The sequence below is a fragment of the Vombatus ursinus genome, unplaced genomic scaffold, assembly GCF_900497805.2.
Source record: "Vombatus ursinus unplaced genomic scaffold, bare-nosed wombat genome assembly UNPS02014778.1, whole genome shotgun sequence".
NCBI lineage: Eukaryota > Metazoa > Chordata > Mammalia > Diprotodontia > Vombatidae > Vombatus > Vombatus ursinus.
Genome location: NW_020954556.1, coordinates 21,472,959 through 21,485,379, shown reverse-complemented (window position 1 = coordinate 21,485,379; position 12,421 = coordinate 21,472,959). Strand labels below are relative to the sequence as shown.

Below are 12,421 nucleotides of genomic sequence, written 5' to 3'. Positions count from 1 at the left end.
AAGGAACTATGACCTATTACACTGAAGTCACAAGTCACACAAAGCAACACCTAAGGTAACATAAAAATTAATCCACAGCACAGTAGTATATTGAGTTAAGTAAGTCAAAAGTACTCTGGGCCTCAGTTTCCTTATCTGAAAAATGAGGGAAGTAGATGAGACTTTTGTAAGACCTCCTCCATCTTGATGTGCCTTCAGAGTTAGTCTCCCAAGGCTTTGAAAAGTTGAATTTTGTGTTTGTGATGGGAATATTTACACTGATGTTATCACGGATTCTTGAAGTAAGAAATTATAATTTTGAGCATTATGTGCAAGGAATTGTGTTAAGGAAGTGGAAGATACAAAAAGAAGACATGAGTCCTTTTGTCAGGGAGCTTATAGTCTAGCTGAGTCAATAAAAATATACTCATAACAATACAAAAATTATTAACATAAAAAAAAGAGATGCCATGACACAGTGTTAAATGCCAGATAAGTATGATAAACAACAGATGTCATGAATTTAGAGTAGAAAGAGATTGCTGTAGGCTGGAGTGGGCAGAAGGTAGGCTGTTCCTGGAAGATTGGGCATGGTTTTCATGGACAAGAAGCTGTGGGGAATCTTAGAGTAGTCACATTAGAAAGAGATGGCACAAACAAAGGTGTGGAAGTAAAAATGGCCATGCTATGGGAAAAAAGAAGATGAGTTAACCAGCCTGGATGGAGAAAAGAGTTCATCATGTGAAGTAGTGGGAGCAAAGGTTAGAAAGCAGGTTGCAAAACCTTAGATGTCAGGTTATATAGCAAGGTTTGGAATAAAGGAGGGAAGAAGGCAAAAGCTTTCAGTACATCCTATTCCTAGAGGTTGAGATTTTTGGGATCTGGACCTTGTCACCCCTCCAGTATTATAATGTGTGTGTGTGTGTGTGTGTGTGTGTGTGTGTGTGTGTGTGTGTGTATAATTATTCACATAGTACAAGTCTTATTGGAAAGAAAATCAAGCAGCTCCAAAGTATACTTGCCTTCTGGGAGGTGTCTGAACCACAGGGGCACAACAAATGTGGGTGAGAATATATAAGACATTATGAGAGAGTTATGGATTCACCAGAATGTTGGAATGTTGCCCTGCAGTAAACCCAGATTTCAGTTCTTTCTATGTTTCCTAAATCTGTTTATAGACTGTTGTGAGTCTTTTGCATTTTCTGCCTTTCCTAGGATGGAGAGATAAAGGATGTTCTGAAATCAAAATGCATATGCATATTTTACCTTGAGTGCCTGTATATTTTGGATCTGGGGACCCTACTACCCACATATATGGAAACCTAGGCACTTTCTAAATTTAGAGAATTCTCGGAATAAACTCTAGAAGAGTGTATAATGAGCTCTAAAGAGAATATGACCTTAATAGGTCAGACTCTGAAATCAGACTCCATCTGTATGAGACCAAATCATGAAGAGTCCTGGTTCTTGGGTTACACCCAAATATTCCTTTTTTGTCAATTTCCCTCTGGCAAATCAAGTCCTCCAAGCATGTCATTCCATCATCTGTCTCTGTCCCTTGGAACAGGCTGTCATTTATACCTGAAATGTACTCCTTCCTTATGTCTATGTCTTAAAACCCCTAAATTTCTTCAAGTTAGCTCAAGTACCACCTCCTACTTGAAGTCTATTCTGTTCCCTTCACTTTGCTAGTACCTTCCCCGACAACTCACATACTTCTTTCTGTGTTGCCCTACCCTAATAGAATATAAGCTATATGAGAGGAAGGACTATTTTTGTATCCCTAGCACCTAGGGCAGTTCCTGGCACATTGTTAATAAATCTTATTGATTGAATGAATGAATGAATGAACTGATTATGATTAAGGCATATATGATCATGTTACACAACTGTGCTGGCCAAATCAACCACAGTCACACCAACTACTTCCCTGGTCTGCCTAATTTGGAAGACCCAACTATTGTCATAGACTATTCTAAAAACTTTTAACAATAATTTAAATATAAGGATGGTTTTGTCGATCATCCAAAAGTTTAATTTTCTTTCTCTTTCCAATCCAGATAAAATGGCCAGATTTCTCATTTTGAGATGCTTAATATGTTGTCAAGGAAGGGACATTTTTCTTTCTTTTCTTTTTTAGGCAATTGGGGTTAAGTGACTTGCTCAGAGTCACACAGCTAGTAAGTGTCAAGTGTTAGGGCTGAGTCTGGATTTGAACTCAGGTCCTCCTGACTTCAGGGCTGGTGTTCTATCCACTGTGCCACCTAGCTGCCCCCAGACATTTTCTTTGGATAATTTTTTTTTGAATGATAGAGGGTTCACCTCTTGGGATGATTTAAATATAGTCTTGGTTAGGAATTGGAACGGATGGTGTCATCTTCCAAGGTTCTTTCCAGCCCTTTGATTCTAGTTTTGAGCTAGTAACCTGACCTTTGATTTTTCCTATCTAGGTAACTGTGTGATTGACTGGCTATTATCTAAACAATCTGTCCGGAATCGTCAGGAAGGTCTCATGATAGCGTCTTCACTACTCAATGAAGGTTTCCTACAACCTGCTGGGGACTTGTCCAAGAATGCAGTTGATGGAACTGCTGAAACCTCCTTCCTTGATAACCCTGATGCTTTCTACTACTTTGTAAGTGGGAAGAGTTACCGGCTCATTCTTATAATGAAGATAGTCTAACCAGATCCCAGAGAAGGAGTTCTTGAATTTTTGGGGGTCATGAAACCCTTTGCTAGTCTGATATAAACAAAGGACCCGTTCTTTAGAAGAATGTGTTTTTAAATAGAGAAAATACATTAGATTACAAAAAAACCAAATTATATTAAAATAAAGTTATCATACTTTTTTTTTAAAGTTCACACATCCCAGACTAAGATCTCCTGTCCCAAACAGTTGTCAAACCATATCCACCCATGAGGGAAAAAGGTCACAGTTCTTCAGAAAGAACCCAACTCACGGAAATCCCCATAGTACCGCTGCAGATTTCTCTTTCAAAATACATACCCACTCTGGGGTCATGTTATGCACATAGCAAGAAGAGCTTTCTTTGGGGATTTTGTCAGTTCTGTTTCTTCTCTGGATCAGGGCCCAGACATTCGGAAGCTATGTGGGACAAACACCATCCTTATAAGAATGAAACAAATTTCCCAGATACAAAGGTTTCAGTTCACTTTGGGTGAAGTTCCACTGCCAGTCTCATTTCCTCAGACCACTTCTCTAGTCTTCAAGGAGGTATAGAAAGCAGCAAGTGGTAGAGGTGGGAAAATGTCCCACATGTTACTTTGTGTAAGAGTGAGAAAAAAAGAATAGCTTGAGAGAAAGTAGTCTTTGAAGGAAGAAAATTTCCCAGAGAAAGATCGACTCAGGAGTAGAGAAACAAACAAACAAATGAACAAACCAACTTCAGGAAGGGGAAGAATATTCATAAGAACCATGCTTGAGAAGAGAGAGACAGGGAATAAAAAGGAGAGATGTAGGAAGTAGCATTCTAGGGGAGAGCCTTAAAGGTTATGATTGGGGTACAGGTAACACAGAAAGGCAGAGGGCACATTAAAATGCTGGTGATCAGGGAAGTAAAAAGTAATGGCAAGCCTGTGATTTGGTGAAAGAAATCTGTGTTGGTTTCCAATTAGGCAGACAGTGGATTCTTCTGTGAAGAGAATTCCAGTGATGATGATGTGATTTTGAAGGAAGAATTCAGAGGAATCATCATCAAGCAAGGGTGCCTACTGAAGCAGGTGAGTGGCCAGTACCATTCTGTTTGGATCCTTCTCCTTCATTGGATTCTCTTTTTTCCCTACTTTTTGCTTTCTCTATCTTACCTGAAAGCCTGTTATGGCTATCAGTGGCAGGAGTCACAACTAAAAGTTCCACCGGAAGTTCTTCCACAGAGTGGAAGGTAAGGCAAATGGCCAATAATTTGCTCAAAAAATCCAAGGAGGATGATATTAGGAAGAGTAGAGTAGAGAAAGAGAGAGACCACTTGAAATAGGGTAGAAGAAGTCATTACCTTCAAAACAATAAGAAAAAGAGAAGGAAAGGGGCAGCTAGGTGGCGCAGTGGATAGAGCACTGGCCCTGGAGTTAGGAGGACCTGAGTTCAAATCAGGCCTCAGACCAAACACTTGACACTTACTAGCTATGTGACCCTGGGCAAGTCACTTAACCCCAACTGCCTAAGCAAAAAAGAAAAAAAAGAAAAAGAGAAGGCAAAAAGAAAATATTGCCTCCTTATGAGGAGGACTGCCAATGAGATAACACCTTACATAGATTGACTGTTAAATGTTAAATTAATTCTTAAGTAGAGCTATTTAACGCTAAATTTATATTCTTCTTTACAATAGACAAATAACCAAGGAAGAGGGACATATAGATGGGGAGGATTTGAAACCAAGTAAGAGGAGTGAAATGTTATTTAAATGAACAATCTGTACTCACATCTGTAGGCTAGCAATGAATGGTATTGTGAGTACTAAAAGAATTAAAGTAACATTTATGTTTTTTGGATCATATGGAGTGTGAAGAGTCAGCCAGTTAATTAATAAGTATCCATTAACGACCTATTATGTGCCAGCACATGCTAAATGCTGGTGATACAAGGGCAAAAGTGAGAAATTCCCTGTGCTCAACAAACTTACATTCTAATAGGTGAGGTTTCTGAATTGGAAAAGAATCCTTGCATTCAAAGACTCATATCATATTAGAGCTGGAAGAGACCTTAGTGATATGATGAATTTGGGTTTAGCTGATTAAAACTTTGATTAGATGACCTCTGCATCTGTATCCCTTTAGCATCCCCCATCTTCACCATTCCAACTATTTCCCTTATAATAAGTCTCCATCAGAAATAAGAAAATAGGGGAAATGTTCATAGGTAATTGGGAGAAAAGAAAGAAAGGGAAAATGAATCTGGATTCTTTGTGGTCACCTAATGATAGCTGAGACTTCAGAGCCCTTCATAAAGTACTTTTCTTACACAACTGTATTTGATCATTACAACTATGTAGGGGTATGTAATGCAAGTGTTATTGTTACTATTTTAAAAGTGAAGAAACTGAGGCTCAGAAAATCCAAGTAAAATCACATAGCTAGCAAGCTAAAAAGCCAGACTTTGAATCAAGATCTTCTGACTGCAATTCCATTGTTCATCCATTACAACACACTTCCTCAGGAGAGAGTTAGTTTCTCTTTCCTTCCTAATCAAATACTGATCATAGTTTAAAAGGCAATCTGGATACTACATTTAAATTTTTAAAAAATTTTTTCTTATTAACTTATTTATTTTTAATTTTTAACATTCACTTCCATAAGATTTTGAGTTACATATTTTCTCCCCATCTCATCCCTCCTCTCACCCCAAGACAGCGTGCATTCTGAATACCCCTTCCCCTAATCTGCCCTTCCTTCTATCTCCCCCCCTTCTCTTATCCCCTTCCCCTTCTATTTTCCTGTAGGACAGGATAAATTTCTATACCCCATTGCCTTGGATACTACATTTTTAAAAAACATAATCAATAGGTGACTGAAGGAAGTCTCATGTCTTAGTACATCTGGTTTCTCATAAAGTGCCTTAACCCATTGCTGGCTGAATAGGACCACACATTGGCATATTTGATTTTTTTCATCTCTTTTGTTTATTTATGTAATTTATTTCATTGTATTATTCTTTATATATAATATGTATGTATTCACACACACGCATATATGTGTGTGTGCATATATGTGTGTGTGTGTATGCGTGCGTACCTTGTCTCCCAAATAGGTTTTAAGCACCTTCAGTTAAGGACTATGTCTAATATATACATACATACATGTGTGCATATATTATACATACATGTACATATATACATATACATACATTGTGCATACATACACATATATATGTAGGCATACGGTGTGTGTATGTATGTGTGTATATATATATATATGTATATGTATATATCCCCCACAAAGCCTAGCACAATGTGAGACACATGGCTGGTGCTCAATAACTCTTGTTGAACTGAATTCAATTGATGTTGGGTAGATGGTGATCTTTACAGTTGAGTATGAATTCTAAGAAATGGTCTAAAAGTTGCAGGCGTGCATGTTACTAATTACCATAGAATCTGTACCCTGCTCACTCAGAGAGATGTCATTCTAGAAATGATGACTCAATCATGTCACATTCTGATGCAACCAACGTGCTTAAAGGAACTTGGACAGTACTCACTGCTTCCAAATCCTCCTTGTCATCTTCCTCTGAAGGTTGACTCACCATAAACAGGAGGATTACCCAGCAATTGCATGAGAGCCCACAATGTATGCCTAGAAGGAAAGGAAGAAATGATGACTACAAGAAATTGCCATGCCAATTCAGTCAACCAATCAACCATCAAGCACTTATTAAGCACTTACTATATATCAGGCACTGTGCTAAGCACTGGGGATGCAAAGAAAAATTGAAAACAGTTCCTGCCCTCAAGAAGCTTATGTTCAAGGAGGGGAGATAAGGAAATGTACACACCCACACACACACACACACACACACATTATATGTATGTATGTATGTATGTATGTATACACAGCTAGTCCAAAAACCACTTCCCACCCTTCTTCTGCCCCAAAAATATAAGTTCCTTGATGACAGGGATTATTTCATTTTTATCTTTGTATTTTGAGCACTGAGCATAGTGTCTTGCACGTAGTAGATAAATCATAAGCATTTATTTGTTGATTGAATGATGCCATTGCTAATTTTGTGCCTCAATCCTGGGTTAGGACATGATGGTATTGGGCTGATAATCTTATTATTTCTTTTTTGTATGCTGATTCTGGATGCAGGGGCATCGGAGGAAGAATTGGAAAGTGAGGAAATTTATTCTGAGGGAGGACCCTGCCTATTTGCACTACTATGATCCTGCGGGGGTAAGTACCATGGTTATTGAAAGGTGTTCAACTATCATTCTCATTATCATACTGAGCAGCCAAACTTTTCTACTCTTCTGATTCCTCTCCCCGCTCCCAATTATTTTTCTATATCTCAAAGGGCTCTTCCAACTCTAGATGTGTGTTCCTATGATCTTATGATCTTCTTACCTCAGCATTTCCTCATACTCCTTCCCTACTTCCTGTTTTCCTCCATCTCCTACCTCTTCTCAGCTTCCACTGGAGAAATCTATCCTGTTATGGAGTTGCAAAGGTCATCCAATAAACCTATGGCCTTGAGGCATCCAGTTCTCAACTTAAACTTTCACTTTCTCTGGAATCAAAGTTAATTTCTCCATGTCATATATTTCAATTAGACCTTCCAAACCATTTCTTTCATTTGAATTTAAGTAGCTTTGGTAGTGTTTTCGGTGGGGGTGGGAGGAGAAATTTAATTTAATTTGTAGCTTTTGGCTAAATTAGTTAAGAAGTAATGTTCTCTAGCCAAGCTTAATTATATGAGAACATGTTGCTTATTTAACTTGAGCAGTTTTGTCTTTTATTGTCAGGAGGTCTTTGGTCTGAAGCCTTAAGCCTCCCCTGAGCAGACTGGATTCTCTAGCTCTGTTTTTAACTGAAGGATAGTATTCTTTGATTACATCCTATGACCTTTTAGGCAATAGATAGGCCAAGGGGGGTATAAAGACTCTGAAGGAGATATAACCAAACCTTAACTTACCCCATTTCTCCTTCCTGTTTCCCCACTAATCTGAACTTTTAATTGGGGAAGTACCCTGTTATGCATAAGACTTGCATACATCTTTCTGTGTATATCCACCACTGCCTCTCTGAGGTGCAGGTTTGGGAATCTGATCCTTAGCTGCCAAGTTTCTCTTCTTTATTCCAAGAGCTTAATACAGAGTTGTTGAATTGAATTGAATCTCCACCTGAGCTGTTGTGTAACTCTTTACCAGTCAGGCTGCAGTATATACTATGTACTTTGTAGGCATAATGTTCTTCTTTTCCAGGGAGAGGATCCACTGGGGGCAATTCACTTGAGAGGCTGTGTGGTCACTGCAGTGGAGAGCACCCCTGATGGCAAGTACAAACGTCCCCCTCTAGAAGCGCAGAGGGAAGAAATACTGGATTTGGAAGTAGAAGAACTGGGTTCCTCTCACTAATAGTTAGGCAGTGCATAAAGTGCTAGACCTGGAGTCAGTAAGACCTGAGCTCAAATCCAACATTAGACACTAGCTGTGTGACCCCAGACAAGTCACTTAACCTCTGTCTGCCTCAGTTTCTTCAATTTTCTGATGTAAAATGGAGATTATAATAGTATTTATCTCTCAGGATTGTTGTGAAGATCAAAAGAGATAAAATTGTAAAGTGCTTAGCAAAGTGCCTGGTACATAGCTGGTACTTAATAAATGCCTGTCCTTTCCTATGGCTGTGTGACCTTGGGCAAGTCATCCACCTCTCTATGCCTTAGTTTTCTCCTTTATAAAATGATGGGGGGGGCAGCTGGGTGGCGAAGTGGATGGAGCTCCAGCCTTGGCGTCAGGAGGATCTGAGTTCAAATCTGACCTCAGACACTTGACACTTACTAGCTATGTGACCTTGGGCCAGCCATTCACCTCTCTAAGCCTTAGTTTTCTCCCTTATAAAGTGATGGGGTTAGGTTAGATAATCTGTGAGTTTTCTTTCCACTCCGATCCTATGATTATGTCTATCCCAATAGATGATTATCAGCAAAAATATATTTATGCCTGTATGATTGGCTTATAAAAAGTCTCCAAGAGACCAAAGCTTCCCATGTGTAGTCTACTCTGTCCAACCCCAGGAGCATCACAAAGCTTCATGGCTCTCTGAGGACTGTCCATGAACTGTACTGAACAAAACCTGGAGTCTATAAAGGGCAGCCAACTTTGCCATCAACTTCACCCAGTTTAGGCCCTTCTCATTCTCGCTCCATTTTAGACTTTGTTATTACATAGTCCTTTAACACACTTTAAGGTTTCTTAAGGAAGTCCTTTGTATCTATTGGCTAAGAATTCCTCTATTGGGGCAGCGGTATGATATTGGATTTGGTGCAGGATATCTGACTTCTGATTCTGTCTCTTTCACTAACTTGAACAAACTTTTCTTCTGGGCCTCATCTGAAAAATGAAGGTTATTAGATTAGATGATCTCTGAGATGACTTCTAGCTCCAAAATTCTATTATTCTATGAATAATATAATTGTAGACATTTACATTTAATTTACTGAGTCCCCAGTGGTTCCATGGAACCAATGAAGTTCAACAACAAGCCATTCTTCCCACTTTGCCATCTGGTACTTAGAGTCTTAAAATATCTTGACTAGATTATTTTTTATAAATTGGAGACCTTGGGTGTATCTACCTCCCATTTCTCTTTCAGCACCTACCTTGTTTTTAAATAAGACTCTCTTCTGGTCCTGAAATTTGCAGGATCAGGTCTATAGCTGGCTAGAGAGTGGTTCTGTTGGAGACTAAAATTACAGGGTTTATCCCAGTATAAACAAATTGATCTCCCTGTACTTTGTCACAATAGTGTTCTAGGTATAAAGTAATTAAAGTGAGAGCAACAGACAGATAAGTGCAAATCTATGGCTATTCTTAGGAAAAGGAACTTCATTCATACAAAGGACATGTGATCATTGTTAGCTGACAAAAGGAGAGATTTCTGATTAGTTTGGAAAACTACTAATGGCTAAAGATTTATGTGCATATAAGAAGTGACTTTATCCAAATAGATATTTTTAAATTTCCTTAGAATTTTTTACATTAGGACAACCAATATTAGAGAATTTGAAAGTCATACTTCTAAAAAATTTATACTTTATTTTTAAAAGAGAAATCAGGATAACATTGAAAATAGAACAAAAGCACATTCTAAAATCTATCTGGACTGTATAGCTATACTTTTACTCAAACATGAGGGACTGGATTAGATGACCTCTATAAATTAAGGGCCCTCCAATAATTATGATATTCTTCTTTGTCCCCTTTAGTTAAGAAGAGTGGTGATGAAAACCTTTTTGAGATCATCACGGCTACTGAAGTTCATTATTTCTTACAAGCCGCTTCCCCTCAGGAGCGCACGGAGTGGATCAAAGCCATTCAGGTCGTCTCTCGAACCGGAAAGTGAAAAGGAGCCTTCAGTTCTAACAAAATTCCCATGGGCTCAGTCATCAAGCTTCTCCTGAGGCCATCCAAAAAGGAGGAAAGGATTCCGTGGATTCAGTGGATTCTGAATGTAACTAGCCCGCTATTTGATGATTCCTGCGTTCTAACTCCTACCCAGTCCCTTTTTCTATCAGCCTTCCTTGTGCAGATACAACCACCTTTGTGACTGTGGGCAACTCAGTTATCCTCTTTGGGGCCCATTTTCCTCATCTGCAAGAAGATGGAGAGGGCTACAATAATCTTTAGTGATCATAACAGTGATCATAACAGTGATGGTGGTGACCTTGGCTGGAATAGGTACCCTTTGAACAAAGCACATGGCCTTCCTGTGTTAGATGAGAGCACACAGCTGCTTCCAAATATGTTATATGCCTGAGAAAATGATTCCTTCTAAAAACCCTGAAAAATGATTAGTAAATGGACTAGTCCATCAACATTTTTTTCCTTTGCTTATTCTCTCTCTCTCTCTTCCTAGGGGACAATAGTAAGGTGAATTTAATCAGTTTGCCTTATTTACCTTGAGTGGAAGTGCTTGTAGACCTGTATTAAAAAGGACTCTCGTTGGATTGGATGAAAGTCTCACCAGAGTAGAGTCTACAACACAATCAAGTACATTTTTTAAAAAATAAATTTTGATTGATATCTTTTGTTTTTATAGTACCTAAATATCTCCTGTATCTGTTTTCCTTCTAATCCCAGAGATCCCTTGAGTCAAATACATTTTTTTAAAGAAAAAAAATAGTAAATCCAAAAGAAGTACATACTTTACAAGGGAATTGCACTCTGCTGAGCAAATTGGGATTTATTTTTTTTCTTTTATGTTCTACTAAAAAGAATTAAGAGATTATAAGTACCAAAACTTTAAAAAAAATCTTGGCCTGATAAACTTTATGTATAAAGTTTGTCTTTGTTACTCCCAGAGTCTTTTAAAAACATTCTTCTCAATGCTAAATGTCAAGTTCACTATGCCTTCCCATTTTTTTTCCTTATTATTAAAACCTGGTCTCAAGAAAGGATCAGATATAAGTCATTTTTGCTTTAGTGGGAATTTGAATCAATCTGTTACCTCTCTCAGGGGCATGTGTCTTTAAAATCTTATCTCTAGTCGCAGAATAAAGGCTTTGCACCCTGGGGAAAGATTTTTAGGCATCAGTGGCAGGGGGGAGAGATTGGGGGCAGGAGCAGAGGAGGCATTTTAAATAGTCTGAAATTCTACTTAATGGAATTGTGTGAAGCTGGTACTGATTCTAGCCCAAGACATCCCTCTCTTTGTTCCAATGAAGTGTTATCTCTTTTCCCCTTTCTGTTGTATTTGGTTTTAAAAAGAAAGGGAAAAATGACACCAATATGCGACATCATACCACAGTTAAGTGCTGGGATGTGAAGTGTGTGAATTCCATCCCTGGATAACAGCTAATACCCCTCCCCACCCTTACTGCTAGACTACTGTGTCACAATGGAACATTGACCCTCTGTTTGGGTCTTGACCTATTTAGAAGTAGGAAAACCAGAGTTCTAGAAGTTATTCACAGTGATGGCAATGGGCACTGCAGAGACAACCTTCAGTACATCAGCTTATTGCATTTAGGCCTTGCATTTACTCTTAGGCCTAAAAGCATTACCTATGGTTCTCCCTGACTATGTTTATAGGGCTTCCCATGAATCCTTTTCCCTATTCACTAGTCAGAACAGGTAGAAGCTGCCGACAAGTTATGCCTTCACATTGGGGTCTTGCCCAATCCACTAGACTATGTCCCATCCACTAGACCATGATTCTGCTCCAGCATCTCTCATGATGGGGCTGGTAGAGCTAAGGTGACACTTACAGAAGGAGTGGGGAGTAAGAAATAGTCTTTTCCTGTTAATCTCTCTACTCACTTTCCCTTGTTCCCTCCCCCAACTCCATATCCAGTTTTATGAAATCCTTGCTTCAAATGGCCCATCCTAACCCCCATGGAGATAAGTGAGGCTCATAGTACTTTTTCTAAGTTTTCTCCCCCAAAACATGCCCAGTACTTTCTTTTTTTTTTCATTTAAAATGACCTATTTATTGATATGTAGTCAAACTCTGTGTTACATATAAATAAAATAAACATTGATATTAAAGTATCTCATTATTGGTGTTATGACTCCAATTTTTACTTCTTATTTTGAATCCCTTCAATGAATTCACAATGCATTTATTAAGACAAAAAGTGTATAGCACGGTTTTGGACATATTCCTGAACACTATTTTGCCTCTTAATGGCGATGTGAATGCAGTAAAGGTTATAATTTGAAATAACCTATAAAGATCATCCTACAAAGTGTTACATTCTGTAAGCCAA

The 12,421-nt window shown here is 38.5% G+C and overlaps 1 protein-coding gene across 1 annotated transcript in view; it reads left to right on the top strand.

The window, feature by feature from the left end:
- The window catches only part of PLEK (pleckstrin), a 37,079-nt gene extending 24,890 nt beyond the window's left edge, over positions 1–12,189 (top strand). Inside the window, exons 5-9 of the mRNA XM_027865422.1 lie at positions 2,430–2,614; positions 3,616–3,720; positions 6,805–6,888; positions 7,917–7,986; positions 9,920–12,189. Of these exons, the coding sequence (XP_027721223.1) occupies positions 2,430–2,614; positions 3,616–3,720; positions 6,805–6,888; positions 7,917–7,986; positions 9,920–10,056 (581 nt within the window). The 3' untranslated portion in view covers positions 10,057–12,189. The remainder of the gene's footprint in view (positions 1–2,429; positions 2,615–3,615; positions 3,721–6,804; positions 6,889–7,916; positions 7,987–9,919) is intronic.
- Positions 12,190–12,421: the final 232 nt, after the last annotated feature.